This window comes from Recurvomyces mirabilis (assembly GCF_035927965.1).
Source record: "Recurvomyces mirabilis strain CCFEE 5264 chromosome Unknown scaffold_40, whole genome shotgun sequence".
NCBI classification, from domain to species: domain Eukaryota; kingdom Fungi; phylum Ascomycota; class Dothideomycetes; order Mycosphaerellales; family Teratosphaeriaceae; genus Recurvomyces; species Recurvomyces mirabilis.
The window spans coordinates 94,169-111,393 of NW_027041974.1; the positions used below are offsets into that span (position 1 = coordinate 94,169).

The following is a 17,225-nucleotide window of genomic DNA, read 5'->3' on the forward strand; positions in this document are numbered from 1 at the left end:
GCTATACGCGTAGTAAGACAAGCTTTTCACGAAACTCTGGGAGGTCCGTACTGTACGGAGATGACGAAAGGCGAGCCAAGAAAACAACACCTCCCGAATGTGTTGCTCGAGGGCCTGATCCTTTCCACGTAGCCACCGCATCCTCGGCCCCAGCGAATGCGAGATCCTCTTTAAAATCCTCATCGTCCTCCTGAGACCAGGCGATCTTCCATGATCCGCAGCATTGTCAGCACTGCCCGCCACTCAAGCGTCTTTCGAGAAGCTTGAGCTCGACACGACGGACCGAATCACAACTCCAACGTCAAGACCGCCACCATGAACTCCCCAGACTACGACCACGTCGCATTCCAAGACCTCAAATCGCAGGTTGAGAACAGTGAAGCGTTCAAGCAACTCTACGCAGACTACCTAAAGGTGAGCAGCGAGATATGCACATCAAACTCCCGCTCGAAATGTGCCCATTCAGCTAACCATCCTGTCCCACCCACAGAAAGCAAAGCTATTCGAGGAGAACCCTCCACCCCAACCCAGGCCACGACCGCAACCACACAGGCAGGCGGCACTACTACGGGACACACGGTGAAGTCCGTGGGATACATGGCGTTCCTCCTCGACGATGATCTGGCCCGGCATGGTCAGAGGTATTGGCGACGGCGTCCTGTATTATTATCAAGGAATCGATAGCCGCGGAAATGGCATCGATGCGAGACCTGCTTGGATGGGCAGCTATAGACTACTAGATGTAATGAATGATCATCAATCTTGTCCGATTTACATCACATCGCCATGCCGAGCCGATGTGACATGGGTGTATATGGGTCGAGTAGCTCGATTCGGTCCTCTTTTCTGATTTACTACTGTGCCTCGATTATGCTTGTCACAGGGTTCGCTGATAAGTAAGAATGTTTGTACGAGAAGCGGCTGCTCCATTGCAAGTCATTTGAGATCTGCTGTGTCTCCGAGCATCCACGTCTTGCTTCTAGGGAAGGACTCAGCGCTGCTCATGAACCCGAGGTCTTCTCCTTCCTTTCTACTTTGTCTTTCCTCCTCCGATTATCGCACCCCAGCTGTATACTCAAGTAGCATTCAATTGCTTGAGCAAGACCTCCGCAGTAGTGAAGAAAAGTATCAGCGCCTCGCCTCTCAGCCCAAGCCACCCTGCCTTCTTCTCGACAATCGCCAAATTTTGTTCCCATGCCGCCTCTTCTGGAGCTGTAAAGTCCTCACAACAAATGGAAAGCTCAGAGTCCCCTATCCTTTGGACATTCAGACACTTGACGATCGCTGAAGCACACCTCCAGATCAGCGTGATGCTCCTGAGGTGCTGCAAGTGCCCCTTCGACATCGCTACGCCCCATTCAAGAAGCCTCTTGGTCGCTTGCTCCACAGGCGTGTGACTCGGATCCTCGTCTGTCCAACGGTTGTCGAACGTGATGGTGGCTTGACGCCAGAAGATCGGCACGAACTCCGCGCGCACGATGTGGCATGCTTGCAATACTGGTGGGAGGCTGTATGTAGGACGGCTGTTGAGGTTGCGATGTTTCAATAGGGGGCGGTAGTGAATATCGTACACGCGTACGCGTAACTCGGCCGGGAGGTCCATAAAGCGGAATGGCGCTGCGATTTTCTCAAATAGGTTGAGGAGGGAGGCCGCATCACCATAAGCTACTGATGATATGCGAGCGCGCAGAGTAGGTGAGACGTGTGCCAGGATGATCTGAGAAGCTGGAAGGCAATCGTCCGCCCCAAAGATGTAAGCAGGGTTCCCTTGACGGTTGCTTAGTACGAAACAGCCGCGTGCTCTCAGCACAGTCTCAATATGCGGCCGCCATTCTGCGTGGTTCCCTTCGTAAAGCAAGCTGAGGGCGGTGAGACGGCCTGCTTGCACTGCCATGGTTGAATGTGAGTATCGTAAGTTCGAGGGCCAGCCAAAACACCAGTGCGTCCTTATATACCTGCCTGTTGGCGCTAGAAGTGAGTGCGTGAGTGAGTGAGTGAGTGAGTGAGCGCAAGAGTGGTAGCGAGGTAAGGAACCGCATGAGCCATGACATGCTTGAGACCTGTAGATGGTAGAAGTGAGTGCGTGAGCGAGTAAGCGCAAGAGTGATCGTGAGACAGGAGATCGACTCGGCTATGACATGAGTCAAAAGTGAATTCATCAGCTATGCTACAGTATTGGACATATGCTTGATACCCGAAAGCCGAACCAGAAAAGGGTATCTCAAAGACAGATCGCTTACAGTTCAGATTCCCAAACCGCCAGTGCGCCATTATTGGTCATAGATCAACCATTGATTCACATCCCACCCGTAACCGCGTCCCAACTACCACTCCTCATCAACAAATCCCTCATCAGTCTGCTCCCCCTCCACATCCCCCTCCACACTAATCTTCGTCCCCAGCGCCTCCTGACCCGCACGAATCAAATCAGCTAGCTTCCGACTCATGTCCGTCATAGCAGCGTCGGCCTTCCGATCATGCTTCTCGCGCCGCTTGAGATACTTCTCTGTTTCGGGGGAGATGTATGCTGTGTTGACGCCTGTGATACCGGCACCTGAGCTGCTTGGACGTGAATTGGGTCGAGAGTTCGAGCGGATAGGTGCGAAGGATGCGCGGCGGTGGTCGATGGGTAGTGGTGGCGGCGCGAGAGGACTTCCTGTTGAGAAGGTGGATTGAGAGGATGATTGTCGCCGCGGTAGTGGAGCGAGACTCCGTCGACTAGAAGCTCGTGACGCCGTCGGTCGAGCAAGAGGTTCTCCCCTCTTCGGACTGGTCTCCAGATCCGGCGTGCCGACCATAACCCAGCTATCCTTATCCGTCTGTCGTCGCTTATTCGGTGGTCGAGTAGCACTACTCGGGTTATCCTGCTCGAAGTCGCCCAGGAACTCGTCCTCGCGCCATGAGCCTGGAAGTGGTGTAGAGCAAGGCTCGGGTGGTGAGGCGAGGTTGCGGAAGTTCATGTGGAGCGGACTACGCTTCAGATCGTATCCACGACCACCGCCTGCGTAGAAGCCTTTGACTACGTTTGTGCCGAAGGAGAAGATGCTGCCAACTAGGTTGAATGCCAGGCCGGTCCACGAGCCTCCTACTTGGCCGTTCGGCGAAGAAGGCATCCGTGCCGCACCATTTCTTTCCCTTGCTAGTGGCCCTCTGAGCTCTGCTCTCGCACTATAGCCTGACACCGATCTTGTCACCTGACCTCTCCTCCTCAGTACATCTCCATCAGCTCTCCAGTCCGTCCCCATCATCTCTGCCTGCAGTCCTGGGGTATCGAGTCCTCCAGCCAAAGTGTACCGCTCGTTCACAAGCCGGTCATTTCGCTCATACGTACCTGCTGTTGCGCTACTATAGCTCGCATCGCCCGACGTCGGACACTGTACCCAGCTAGGTGTTTGATTCCAGCTGGGTCTGCTGTCATGTGATGAGTCGGGTCGTGCACGCTTTCGCGAACTCGTGGTGGAGGAGAAGTAGTCGGGTGCTGATGTTAATGCTGGAGTATGTGTTCTCGGTGCGGGCGATCGTGGTGGTTGGAAGAGATGCGCGTGCCGGCCTGGTTGCGATGCGCCTTCAAAGTAATCCATGTTTGCTTTGTCTCATGCGCACGTGGTCGCGGTAACTGGACTGACCAGGTCAAGAAGGCACGACTTAGTCTGTGAACCAAGATCACGTGTGCGACGTAGCTTGCGAGCGGTGAATGCTCCTGTCTGTGCCCAAGGATCCTCCTTCAATCTTTCGACGCAGCAGCAGCAACAAAGAGTAACTCGTACAAGCCTCGGTCGAGCTTCAGCACAGACCTCTTTGGTTTGTTTATGATGACGCCGATCTTTGTCGCGGAATCCCGAACCCCGCCGCTCGACAACGACAAGCAAACTCTACTCTGCTACGCACATCTTTCCTGGTGTTAGACACGATCACTGTCTCAGACCAGGCGGCCCCAGTACTCTGGTGGACCGCCAGCGATGGCAAGACTATGGCCAGGCGATGCGAGGGTGATCTTGAAGCGGACGAAGTCGGGACGCCGAAGCACTCGCGGCATGCTGGACATCCGTCACCGACTTCAGCCGCAGCAAAGGTGCAATGGCTACCTACATACCCGACCAAAATAGGCCAATGCTATGGAACTGTATTTGTCAGGCCAATGCTATGGAACTGTATTTATCAGGCACTCTGCCGCATAGGAACTCGAGACCTACAAAAGAAAAGCTGTCTCTTGGTCCGATAATCGAGCAGCCATGGCCTACCCATCCCTAACCAAGACTTTCCACAAAGCCGCCTACCCAGCCATCAGTCCTGCCCGGCCAGAACTCTCTCTCAAAGGCAAGACCGTTGTCATATCCGGCGGAGGCACAGGCATCGGGTCAGCTATCACACAAGCCTTCGCCGATGCTGGAGCAGCCCGGATAGCGATTCTAGGCCGCCGACCCAATGTCCTAGAGGAGATGAAGCAGCAAGTTGAGAACTCGACTGACGGCAAGGTTACTGTGAGCACTCACGCTACGGATGTCTCCGATCTGGCGAGCGTCCAGAAGGCTGCGAGGGAAATTGGGAAGTGGGATGTTCTGATCTCCAATGCTGGGTATTTGCCCGACATCAAACATCTTGTTGACTCTGACCCTACGGATTGGTGGAAGGCCTTCGAGGTATGATGTGATTGTTCTGGTCTGCAGATTCACCATGCTTACGGCTATGCTCAACTAGATCAACGTCCGTGGCCCATTCAACCTCGCCCATGCCTTCTTGCCTCTTCGCAATGCAGACGCCACCTTGATCGGTGTCAGCGCCGGCTCGATCCAGGTTCCATTCTTGGCCGAGAATTGGACAGCTTACAATTCAAGCAAGTTTGCGGCAGTAAAGATGCTCCAGGATCTTGCCTCTGAAGTGCAAGATCTGCATGTTGTGAGCATGCATCCAGGTGTCGGTGGGTCTTACCATCCATACTTCTAGCCTAGGGTGTCCGACAACATACTGATGCCAAGCGTCACAGTCGAGTCAGCAATGTCCGAGAAGTCATTCGCAGGCAAAGCACAAGCACCACAATACGATACTGTCGAGCTGCCTGCCCACTTCGCCGTATGGTTATGCAGCCAAGAGGCCGGATTCCTGCGCGGCAAGTTTGCTTGGTGCAATTGGGACGTCGAAGAATTGATTGCGAAAAAGGACGAGCTGCAGGGCAGTCTGGTGGCAACGGCAAACTGCATCGGGTGGCCTTATGCTCCATGAAAGCGTCATCAACGAGTCGGGGTTGTCATAAAGACTTATCTTCCCACACTGGAGAACGGGAACGCTGCAAGGTATGTCTGACCACCTTTCTCTCATTCTCCTCCCTGCTTGCTACCTGATGACCACAAAACACGTTGTTAAAATCCTACACCTCCAATGAAGGAACTACAAAATTTGACGATTCTGATCCTTCCGCCTACTTCTTCTACCCCTAGCTCTCCAACACGAAACGACAAGATGTGAATACTGTTGCTGACGATATTCACCATATAGCTGGAGCTTCGCGATGTTGGTCGGCGTACCCACTTATATGTAAGTGAATGCGAGATGTGTGACGGGAGAACAAAAACAAGAGTATTAGCTAATCCGACGCGTCGATTTTCTATAGACACATGATCACTTCTTGATATATAAAGCTTTTGGGGTTGCTTCTTCGAACGACAACCTGTTACTTCCGAACCCACATCTTTCCTCTTGTTAAGACTCCCGTCGCAAGCACTTTCGACTCAGCTTCCAGCGAGACACATATCTATCACTTCAGCATATCGCCTATCAGTAACAGTACTATAGCACACAAGATCAAGACCGCACAGAATCCTCGAAATAGCGACAGCGTCGTGCCTCGTACAACCAAGAAACGGCATATTACGTCCATATAGCACCTCATCTTTGAGACAGGACATACGTTCGAAGAACTCTCGCCTAACATGGATCAACTCAGTCTGGTCGACACGCATCGCCGTTACAAGGCTGGCACAGCCAAGATTGTCACCTGGCTTGTTTCTAACGCACAGCGCCTTCGCAAGAGCGGCAAGAACAAAACCAGCAAAAATACCACCAGCAACAAGGTTATTGTCAGCGACCTCTTGACTTACGCCGAGAGGATCGTTCGGTCCATCAACCCACGGATTTCCATCCACGACGATATCCTGAACGTCCTCTACGACGTCATATCTGGTCGATCCGCAGCTCACGACTTCTATTATGCCCTAAACACCAAGCAGCCAAACGAGTCAGTCAATTCGTCCACCCAATCGCATCTCCACTTCATCGAGGTGCTGAAAGATATCCAGCAAGTCTCAAGGACGACATACAAGGCAAGACTTCCAGCAAAGGCAAGGAGTGACTCTGCGGTCGACGCTCCAGAGCAGGTTCAAGACATCAGTAATGTGTTTGCCGCCCTGGAAATCCAGGACAACAAGGCTGCGGAAGAGGAGGAGGCTGTTGATGCACGCAGAGACGAGCTACTAGCGAGCATCAATCTGAAGCAGAAGAAGAGCAAGAAGCCTAAGGCTCCGGCGAAGCCTGAAGAGCAAGAGTATGAGCTCGAGGGCATTGAGGAGATAGACGAGCCCCCTGCTATCTGGTATCTTCTGAAGGACCTCCAAGACATCCGAGTGCATGTCCGCAGCCTGTGGCAGCGGTTCAAGGGTGGTGGACTCAGCTTCCTCACTATCTCGCGGCTCACGGAGAACGCTACAGACCTCACGATTCAGCGCTGCCGTGAGGTGACAACATTAATGCCGAAGTTGCAGCTTTAGGACGGCTTAGTCAATACTATAGGGGTTGATAATTTCTGTGCAGCCTTCATCGAGGCTTGCGGCTCTACGACACCACCACCAGAGAATGGCAAAGGCGAAGTCTTGAGTATCCAGCAAGGTGGCAACGCAGGCTTGTTCTGCTTGGACGGGTGGGCGATGATGGCCCACTTCTGCAACGAGCTTCGCAACGCTCCGGACAACCAGAACATGCTGCCAGGCAACGTGAAGCTAGCTAAGACGGTGGGCTTGATCCAGGTGCTGGACAAGGCGATGCCTTTCCTGCGTCAGCTGGTCGAGAATGGCGATGACAAGGATGCGGTGAAATCGATCATGGGTCTTGACAACTTCACGTTAAAGCTGCTTGGTGTTGCGAACAATGGTCGGGTTTTACTGGATGTTGTGGCATGTGTGGAGATTTACATTGAGATCTACGATGTACTTGACTCAAAGCCTGAGGTCGGGTACAAAGACAGTCTGGTCCTGCTAGAAGCCTTGCAGGCACAGCTTACTAGCTTTCAACAGGCGCTGAGTCGTGGCTCACAGACACTAAGACAGTATTTGCCGGACTATCTTGCCAGAATGGCGGCTGATAGACAGGACTCGCTTGTACAGGTGCCCTGGCTGGATCACAGTCTTGCTTGGTGTTCACGCTCCTCCAAGATGGAGGGCGGCAATACGCTAATGGTCCCTCTCGGCATCCTGCAAGGCTTGCCCATGGCTCCAAGTGCTCTCTTACGCAGAGTCTTGATCTCTAAGGCAACCTTGGATACTAGGGACTGTTCCCACAGTCACATCATCCTCGCAACAGCCTATCTCTACCGCGCAGCACAGGCTAGTGGTATACTCATGTCATCATGGCCAGACATGCAGCTCGTCGTTGAGCGCCAGAACAGCAAGCTCAGGTTCTGTCGTCCCGCCGTGACTAGCGTGAGATCCGTATGGAAAGCATACAAAATTGCTCAAGGCGTCAAGGCATCCGACCTGTCGAACAATAGCCGAGCAGTGCAGAAGGGTGGACGATTCCATGCGTCCAACGGCGTCGTCGAAGTACAGCCGATCTCAGCGTACCTGGCCTTGCTGCTGGAGAACGGCAAGGTGTATCACACTGTGAGCAAGAAAGCTACTAGCAGTATCCGTGTTCTCTACGGCATCGTCAAGGTACACTCAGAGACTGGGCAAGGCATTCGGGACCCAGTAATGGCGGCGCAATACAAAGAAACACGCGGTCTGACACCTGTTCAGCTCCTGAGTGTACTTCAGGAGGTCGCTGTGGACGACGAGATCCAGTTCGTGTTCGACCACCTCGGCTTCGTCGTGCACTGTACACGCATTCTTGAGGCCGTGACGGAGGTTTGTGCGAGTGATCTGTCTTCCGTGCCTGGCATCTTGGGCAATGACATTCATAGCCTTGTGCAGGTGGTTAACGACATTCTCTTCCAGGCTGTGAGTGCAGAGGATGAAGGCATGTCTCTAAAGCAGAGTATGCTTGAAGCAGCTTCTGAGGTTCTGGACAAGAATGTCGGCGGTACTGGCAGCCAGTTTGTCGACCAGGCGAAGGAATTGTGTGGTGGACGGAGCGAGGCACTGCAGCAGGAGGGCTAGAGGCGTGATAGAAGCGCCATTCTTTGTCCCAGATGGGTAATGATATACCGTGGGTTGGCATGAGTGCAGAGGTCAACGGTGTGCCGGTGGCGCATAGTATCTTGAGTGCGGCAAGTGAGGTATCAAGAGAGCATATCGAGGCTGTGGGAAGCGAATATATGGACAAGGCGAAGGACCTATGTAGCAATGGTTGAGAGGAATGGGAAAAAGTTATTTACTGCTATGGATGCAGTCATTGGTAGCCAGGGGGCTCTAATGCTCTTGCTGTCGGCAAATGCAGACCAGTACATTGTTCACTTCGTCTATATCGTCCTCAATACATTCTACAATCCTCGGCTCGTCTCTCACGCCGTACCACGTGATGTCATACGTCATCAATGTGAGTGATGGTGAGACCTCCATCAGCTTGGTGAACTCACCCAACTTCGTATCTTGGGCTAAATCTTTTCCCCCGGCAAGCCAATCTCATGCTTTGATAAGCCCAATATTGATATGTTTCTGGTTGGGCTCGTCGTTTGCGCTCATTTTACTCAAGGCCGTATCCCTGCTATTGGGCAGCGACGAGGAGCCGGTGACGCACCGAATGCAGCTTGCTAGCCACACACGCCCACTTGACACTTCCAGGCCTGCTTTTGGCTAGGCGCAGCCTTAAGTCGCACATTGTCTTGCCTGGGCGTGGAGCACATATCCCGGCGTCCTCGTAACTGTTCGTCTGCCCTTCAGTCCATCTCCACGACATCTTACAGCACCTGCTGTGACTTGAAAGAAATCAGGCTGTCTGTCCTCGTCTCACCACTACACGGACACAATGTCACGGTTCGGCGGCCCACGGTCCTCTGTCGACGACATAGGCCGCGATATACCTCAGCGATGGGATCGTGACCGCTTCGACAGGTTCGGCAACCGTGGACCACCGCCTCGACAGTATGAGGAAGACTATCACTTTGAGGAGCGAGATCGGCCAGGCCGACGAGACGTCCAAGTCATTGACCGTATAGACGAGCGAGGCCCGCGCGGCAGCTTCCACGAACGTGATCGCTACGTTGAAGAAGACCGCTTTGCTGCTCCAGGACGGCCAAGGCGAAGAACAGATCGTGAGCTCTTTGGTGACGTAGATCCACGCGAGCTTGCCGAGATGGCTCTCACGCCATATCGCCGTAAGAGCATCAGCCGCGAGGAGGATACGTATGAGCGTAGAGCACCTGCTCCGCCTAGACCTGGCTTGCTTCGCAGGCAGAGCAGTTTGGACACTTTCGACCGCCGAGCACCTGCACGATATGAGCGCGAGGACTACAGAATGCCGGCATACACACCGGTACCACTACCGATCAGGCGAAGGGACGATATGTACGAGGAGCGAGACAGGTACAGAGCGCCAGAGGATTACCGCGAAGTAGAGATTACGCGCGAGCGCTCGGTGCATCGTCGCCGAGGAGAAGATGACGCCAGAAGTGAGGCACAAAGTGAAGCCAGAAGCGAAGCGAAGAGCAGGAAGAGTCGTGCGAAGACCGCCACCGCCAAGTCTGTCACTACAAGGCGAACATCGCCGAGCTCCGCGAGTAGCGAGAGCTTCGAGGAGATCGAGAAGGCCGAGTCGATACGTGAGAGTATTGCGGAGACTGCACGCAAGGCCAAGAAGGGCAAGACTCGCATGCCGAAACGACTTGTGCGTAGCGAGGCAATCCAAGATCTGGGCTATCCTTACGATGAGGAGGACGATTTTTATGTGCTGCGTATCGCTTTGGAAAAAGAGCAGATTGACGAAGTCATAAAGATCAGTGAGCAATACAAAGAGAATGGTATGACATGTGCCCCAGAATCACCTTGACATATACTGATGCTATGTAGGCACGAAACGAGTCTACCGCTTCGAAGAGAAGATCGAGGAGTCAGGGCCGCCAGCTCTGCCACGACCACCGATTGGCGAGCATGAAGAAGTGATCCGCACCGAGTGGGTCAACCCACCGAGCGTGATCATGGGTGGTGCACGATCAGAACGTGCCAAATCTGTTCGGGCATCCTCACCTAGCAGCCGGAGCACGACTACACGCCGTACGTCTCCAGCTCGTACTCACCGCACCCGCGCCTCACGCTCTCGCGCTCCAAGCTCTCCTGGCACCATGTACGAAGAACGCCGCACGGTGATTGAAGAAGAGCGCATGCCGCCGCCACCGAACTACCCAGCACCACCCGGCGCCTTCCCAGCTCGATCGCACTATGGAGGCGAAGAATTCTTCGAAGAGCGCAAGACTGTTATCGAAGAACGTGGCGGCCCTCCACCTCCTCCTCCAGGTGCACCCACTTTGCCCAGTGGTGCTCTCGTGATCCGCGAACGTGAGTACCGCAACGACCGGGACATTCAATCCGAGATCAGACAACTAGAAGCTGAGCGTCGAGCCCTCCGACTCGAGCGCGAGGCCGAAGAGAAGCGCGACATGGCTCTCCGGCTCCGCGAACATCCAACCGACGAGTTCCAGCTCGTTGAGTACAGAGAACGTAGGCCTGGACGAGAGGAATTGGAGATTGTGGAGAGGGAGAAGAGTCCATCCCGAAACGTGTTGAGGGTTGAGAAGGATCGGAAAGGTAGGATGGCTTTGGTTCGGTCTACGCATTGATTTCCTTCTTTCGTCTATATGGTGGGTTCACAGCACGACCTCCCTTGCATCATTCCTTGGTTTCCATGTCTGCTGTACTCTGAATATATGCTAATTGAGTCTTTTCCTATACAGTGCGTAAGGGTCCCAATCCGAAGCTTGTGGCTGCTGCATTTGCTACACTCTCCTAGTGTTTGGGCGGTACTACGGGATCGCAAGAGATCACTTGCAGATGATAAACCCCCATGATCCCTCGAGGTGCTTCGTCAAGCATTCATTTCTAGGGGTGGACTGCGTTCTGGATAGAAGGATCGATGTAACGTCGTAACGAAGGGATGGAATCCGAGCATAATTACAGGCAATGTTACATATCTCATACAGGTATCTACAGATGTTTTCTCGATTCACAAGTCAGTCACTCTCGCTGCTTGCTTTGATCTGCCGGGAAGTTGGTTCCAGCACGTTCACTTACAAAGCCAGCGGCGAAACTGGCCGCCACGACCAAACCCGCCGCTGCACATACCAGGGCGGCCAAATTGGCCATCACGACGATGTCAATTTTTCTGACCGCCTGCTAGGCGCAGATCGATGTTGGGTATATATGCTCGTAGAGTTCCCAGCAAATGGGAGGATATCCCAACCATCACCGAACAGCTATCACACTTTTCCAGAAGCCATCACCCACGGAACGGGCAACCTCGTCAGTCATGTCGACCATTACGCTCGTCACAGGTGCAAACCAAGGCATTGGTCTTGCCGTCGCTACAACTCTTGCTAAAGGACACGGTCACCACGTTCTCGTTGGATCACGCAATAAAGCTGCGGGAAAGGACATCGCTGCATCTCTGCGTGACGCAGGCCACGCAGCTACTGGGATTCAACTTGATCTCAACGATGACAAGTCCATCGCAGCAGCTGTAGAAACAATCCGCCAGGACTTCGGCCATCTAGATGTGCTTGTCAACAACGCTGGTATCCTCATCGACGGCAAGATCAAGGAACAGAGCGCTCGCGACCTCTTCACGCAAACCATGAGCACGAATGTCGTCGGAACTGCGTGTTTGACCGAAGCACTTCTGCCTCTACTCAGGACTTCGGAGAAGCCACGCGTGGTGTTCGTCTCCTCCCGTATGGGCTCCTTGCACCAAGCGACTGTAAAGAACACCATGTTCTACGCTACCGACTACAAGGCCTACGATGCGAGCAAAGCAGCCGTGAATATGCTGGCATTGAACTATGCTAGGATCTTGGAGGATGTAGGTGGGAAGAGCAACGCTGTTTGTCCTGGTTTGGTGAGCATGGCTATTATTCCGACACACGTCGTTCTCGTAGTTCTAACACTTCACTCCAACAGATCTCCACAAACCTGAACGGGTACACACCCTATGGTGGTACTGTAGAGGAGGGCGCCAGGAGGATTGTTGAGCTGGCCGCCGGTACGAAAGATGGCGATGTGACGAGGACTTTTTCAGATCGGGACGGCTCAATCGCGTGGTAGACGAGGTGGCTTCGGTCAATAGGATAGTATTTGATTGCACAGTATGGCAGTGGTTCGATAAGTGGACGATCACATCGTTCCAGCCGCAAGGTTGAGAAGAAGACCCAATCCATCAGCACTCGCATTCCAACTGTTCAAGGCCCGAGCATTCTGCTTGTGGCCGGTCTGAGTCTTGGCTACTACCAGCCCGCCAAAGGTCGACAGCTGATCGGGCTGCGCAGCTCCCATCTCCTCGCTCCAGGCCTCACATGTTCTTGCTTCCCATTGCTGTCTAGGACAGGGTAAAGGCAGCGTCCACGGTGCCTCAGTGGCGTCGCATCCGGCTCTAGTCTTGACGAAAACGCTCTTTGCCAGCAGAAACCAGACCGCGGATGTTCTACGCCTTGATTCGGCGAAGATCCAGTCTGTCCAAGTTTGGCTGGGGTGTATCTTTTCTGCTTGACAGAAGCTGCCGTCGAGAGAATCTACGAACCGGTTGCAGATAGTCTATGGATAATCATATTAACTTGATGACATCTATGATCCTCCCTCGTCAGGCATTGGCTTACACTGACTGCCGATGTCATCTCTCGATTCCATTCAACATCTTCCACAGGGTCTTCGATCTTTCGCATGATCATGTACACCATGCCCGCCTGCTGCGTAGCAAGAAGATCAAGCAGCGACATCTCGTGAACCTGGAGTATGGATCTATATTAGTAGAGCATTACAATAACGGCAATGGACGATACTCCCCGGCAAAACTAACCATCGCCACAGCACGTCTAGTCTCTGCCAAGATCGTGCGCCAGATGAACGGGATAATTTCCGGAGTCCTGGAGGCGAACATCTTCGCAATCCGCACGCAGACGGCCAACGGCTCTGGTAAGGCTTTTCGGTCCCATTGAGGATGTATGAAGCATGGGAATGTTTCCCGTCGAAGCATCTGGTCAGGCATTGCGCAGAGCGTCCGGACAATGCAGTCGGCATTGTGGTTGGCTATCGAATCGAAAGAGATGCGCTCCGTGAGGTATGTCGTTTTCTCGATAGCCGAGGAGTATGTGTCTTTGTCCAGGGCGCTTCTCGGCGCAGAAAAGAATGGGTAAGGTTGCTGATCGAGCTGCTCCCATGCATGTGGGCTAGCTACGGTATCTGGTAACAATGTCTTTGTGCTGATGTTATTCGACAATGGTTGATCATGCTCAAAGATGGTGTTCGTGGCGTCGCATGCACGATCTGGTACCGATGAATGGAAAGAAAGATCGATCATGATGCTGTCCGCAGAGGACCTGCTGGGCGAAGCCGTCTCCATAGTGGTACCCGACCCGCAAGCCATGGCTGCAGAAGCAACATGATCGTATGTGCAGTCTATACCTTTGCTGGCGCATCGAGAACACCTTGAGCTGAAAGAGCACTTCGCCTTAGCAGCGTTGCAGGATCTGCAGGATCTCGGACGGCGGTTTGGCCTACTCTGAGCTCGACGACAGTACGTGACATGTCGCTTGTAAGCAATGTCTGGCGGAGTCGTCAGGCAAAGAGGACTGATTTGATTCGAGATGTAATATACATACCGTTGTTGTAGGATCGATCGCATAGCGAGCACGTCTCGACCATTATGCGTAGTATTTGCAAACTTTTTGAAGACGGCGAGTTAGTATAGTTTCTTCGTCGTATCAATGTCCGGACCCGATGTGGGCCGTGAAGGTACAGGTCATGTCAACTTGGAGGAGCACGATTTGTAAGCTATCTGGGCGCTACCGTCAGTATTGACACCCACCTATACACGTGCAATGACTGTCTGAGTTCAGACTGCTCGTGTTCAATGCGATCAGCGAAGCGCTCTGAGATCCACTTGCTATGCTCAGGATGGACTTCACATTCTGACTAACATATCTTAGTTCAGCTCAATCACCACCTTCTTCGCACTGACACCCTTCTTATTGGCATCAAACCCAGCCTGCACACTCCCGAGGCCCTTGCCAACGATCATCGGCTCTGGCAAGCACTGCAGCTTTCCAGCTTCGAGCGCTGATGTCACATAGTTCTCCCAGATACTGTGGGTCAGCTCATTGATGCCAAAGACCTGTGCAGTCTTCACGTTCGCCGGCTTCTTCTCTGGTCCACCAAGTACGACAGGCACGACCCCTCCTCCGAGCTTCTCACAGATTGGCAGGACTTTATCGTATGATTGGTCTTGGAGCGAGATAGCATCATAAACGCCGACAAAGTCGCCACCTACTGATTTGACGCCGTTGACAACATCGTCTACGATGGAATCCTTCTTGTAGTCGTAGACCTCGCTAGCACCACATTTCTTGCAGAAGTCAAAGTTTTGGCTGCTGGCGACTGCAACAACCTTGACTCCAGAAGCCACAGCGAGCTGTATGACGAGAGCGCCGACTGAAGAGCTGCCACCCCAGACCACAATGGTTTTGCCACTCGGCTTAGGACTCAGTGATGGCATTGGCAGGCCCATGCCCTTGTCGCCCTCGAGCGGCGAGTACAGTCCGACTGCGGCTGTATCGAGGGCCAATGGGAGTACAGAGCCAGAGGCATAGCTGACGTTGCTTGGTAAGTGAGCTGCTTTGGCTGCCTTGATGCGAGAATATAGCTGGAAAGCTCCGTCTGCAGCCTGACCACTGGCAAGGCTGATATTGTGCCTGGCTGGTATTAGTGCAGCAGTAGAGCTTGGATCACGGTGCTTTACCCAGTGACACGATCGCCCTTCTTGAACCGTTGCACACTACTGCCAACCTCGACCACTTCTCCAGCAGCATCTTCTCCAATGATCATGGGCCATGTCTGAACGAAATAGCCTGAGTCTTGAATCTTCCCTAAAATGTCGCATCAGTCGACCTGCCTTCGGAAAGTGCAAACCCTGTCACGTACAATCAACAGGATTTATGGCTGTGGCGAAGACCTTGATGACGATGTCGTCAGCTTCGGCCTTGGGCATATCTGCGGAAGCCACCCTGAGCTTCTGCTCTTTGCCATCGAGCCATGCTGCTTGGTTGCTCGTCATGTCGGTGAGTGTGTGAAGTGATTTGGACCAGAATTCAGCACTGTAGTCGTCTTACATATATTCTGGCATAGATCGGCGATATTTTGATATGTCAGCGTCTTAGCGATCGTGCTGACGAATCACAATCGGCGGCCGTGGGCTGAGGCGGTTCCGATGCCTTCGTGGAGTTTGTTTTCTACAAGCGATTTGATATACACACCTGCTGTCGTGTACCGTGAGATAGTGGACGATTGATAGCAGATGTCTGGACTGGAAGATGTCATGATCCATCTCCGTAGCTACGTCAAGTTCGTCAATCAAGATCTAATGCTACAAATTTTCCATGCGATGGGCGTCGCGGAGACGAGAGGGCTCCCAGGACACTCGAGTCACTTCGAGAGCGCACGCGACCACGTTATGCCATGTCGCCGAGACAGGTGACATTTTCCGCCAGTCCGCGCCACTGGCAGGTAATCCACTAGGTTCCCATTCATCATTCGCCACATGTCTCTCAGATCTGGCCTCGAAGGGTGGCTGGAGCCAACGAGAAGCAACGACTCGACTCGCAGGGCCTCGTCGCCAATATCATTAATGACAATGAAGTCGAAAATACAACACTTCTGCAATGGTACAAGACATGGGTCGTACTGTGGCGTATGTTGGACATAAACGCGGGCGACACTTCGATCACCATATTGCCCACGCCTCGCATGTAGATTCCGTCAATGCTATGAGCTTCATGGGCAAACATAAGCAGGCTCCATATGGTTAGCAAATCGTCGTAGCTAACGACGGACGCTTCGGTCTCTGACCATATCTAAGACGTCGGCGCGATCGTGTAGTCGTACTAGCTGGTGGTCTGGCGCCATGCTTACTTCGCAAGCAAGCCAGACATCAAGGCCGACGGACATGGAACGTGTCGGGTGAATGCCAGTTTAAGGGTCTCTGTCTGGAGATCCTAACCGTGAGCACCCGTCGTCTCAATCCCTTCGTACTGGCCTGAATTGCACGAGTAAGACTTTATCCCGAAGCTGCAGGATCTCGAGGCGTCGATGGCATTAAACGACCACTTCACGCAGCGATGTATCGTGGTAGCAGAGCGCTTCTCATGGTCTCCCGTCAATCTGGCTATCTCGACTGCCGGAACAGGTCCTTTAGGTCATCCTAGCTGTAAAGGCGACATGAGTCCACCGCATAAGAGATCAATTTGCAGGTTCAGTGACTCTTCTCAAAGCGAGCCTCTCTGATCAAAGTCCGTGATGAGACTTGCAATGTCTGCAGATTTCGGGTCTATGATAGCTTGAGCCAGATCGATCTTCAACCTCGAACTTTGTTCTTCGTTAGTCCACGACCAATGCCTGTCGTTATGACTGGCCCTCAACAAGATCTGTCTTGCCTCTGGTGTCGTTACGATCTTCGCGCCTATTGCCACCTCCAATAGTGCTTTCAAGATGACAACAACAAACTTATAAGCGCCGGCTATAGTCTGATATCCATGGACGCACAGTAAGAACAACCTTCTATGTGCTCGATTGCGGTCTCGGGAGAGACCTTGTGCTTCGGTTGGTGACACGTTTAGAACCGCATTAGCAACGTAGAGGCAGACTGGATGCCAGAGTATTGAGTAGGCGGCGGCTGGGTAGCGCAGCGGGAAAGCGAGCACGAGATGCTTCAACTGGCATAGTAATGCCTCAACCACCGCCTGAGGAGTACTTTCGGAGTACGCGCAAGACTGCAATATCAGATCCTGATTGCCTTGAAAGGGACGGAAGATGTCGATGACCGTTGTG

The 17,225-nt window shown here is 53.1% G+C and overlaps 7 protein-coding genes across 7 annotated transcripts; 4 read left to right on the plus strand and 3 right to left on the minus strand.

The window, feature by feature from the left end:
* Positions 1-2,324: 2,324 nt before the first annotated feature.
* On the minus strand, positions 2,325-3,581 carry LTS14_010335 (uncharacterized protein; the record flags this gene model as incomplete). Its single annotated transcript, XM_064843011.1, has 1 exon — positions 2,325-3,581. The coding sequence occupies one exon, from the start codon at positions 3,579-3,581 to the stop codon at positions 2,325-2,327; it is 1,257 nt and encodes a 418-aa protein (XP_064689435.1).
* A 651-nt stretch (positions 3,582-4,232) lies between these two features.
* Positions 4,233-5,220, plus strand: LTS14_010336 (uncharacterized protein; the record flags this gene model as incomplete). Its single annotated transcript, XM_064843012.1, has 3 exons — positions 4,233-4,640; positions 4,699-4,918; positions 4,985-5,220. The coding sequence occupies 3 exons, from the start codon at positions 4,233-4,235 to the stop codon at positions 5,218-5,220; spliced, it is 864 nt and encodes a 287-aa protein (XP_064689436.1).
* Positions 5,221-5,927: 707 nt separating this feature from the next.
* On the plus strand, positions 5,928-8,363 carry LTS14_010337 (uncharacterized protein; the record flags this gene model as incomplete). Its single annotated transcript, XM_064843013.1, has 2 exons — positions 5,928-6,723; positions 6,784-8,363. 2 exons carry the CDS (start codon positions 5,928-5,930, stop codon positions 8,361-8,363), a joined length of 2,376 nt encoding a protein of 791 aa, XP_064689437.1.
* Positions 8,364-9,171: 808 nt separating this feature from the next.
* LTS14_010338 (uncharacterized protein) lies at positions 9,172-11,148 on the plus strand (the record flags this gene model as incomplete). Its single annotated transcript, XM_064843014.1, has 3 exons — positions 9,172-10,162; positions 10,212-10,946; positions 11,093-11,148. 3 exons carry the CDS (start codon positions 9,172-9,174, stop codon positions 11,146-11,148), a joined length of 1,782 nt encoding a protein of 593 aa, XP_064689438.1.
* A 516-nt stretch (positions 11,149-11,664) lies between these two features.
* On the plus strand, positions 11,665-12,455 carry LTS14_010339 (uncharacterized protein; the record flags this gene model as incomplete). Its single annotated transcript, XM_064843015.1, has 2 exons — positions 11,665-12,213; positions 12,312-12,455. The coding sequence occupies 2 exons, from the start codon at positions 11,665-11,667 to the stop codon at positions 12,453-12,455; spliced, it is 693 nt and encodes a 230-aa protein (XP_064689439.1).
* Positions 12,456-12,524: 69 nt separating this feature from the next.
* Positions 12,525-13,770, minus strand: LTS14_010340 (uncharacterized protein; the record flags this gene model as incomplete). The annotated part of the gene is made up of 3 exons (XM_064843016.1): positions 12,525-12,941; positions 13,004-13,132; positions 13,204-13,770. The coding sequence occupies 3 exons, from the start codon at positions 13,768-13,770 to the stop codon at positions 12,525-12,527; spliced, it is 1,113 nt and encodes a 370-aa protein (XP_064689440.1).
* Positions 13,771-14,328: 558 nt separating this feature from the next.
* LTS14_010341 (uncharacterized protein) lies at positions 14,329-15,456 on the minus strand (the record flags this gene model as incomplete). Its single annotated transcript, XM_064843017.1, has 3 exons — positions 14,329-15,094; positions 15,142-15,268; positions 15,324-15,456. The coding sequence occupies 3 exons, from the start codon at positions 15,454-15,456 to the stop codon at positions 14,329-14,331; spliced, it is 1,026 nt and encodes a 341-aa protein (XP_064689441.1).
* Between the last annotated feature and the right edge of the window lie 1,769 nt (positions 15,457-17,225).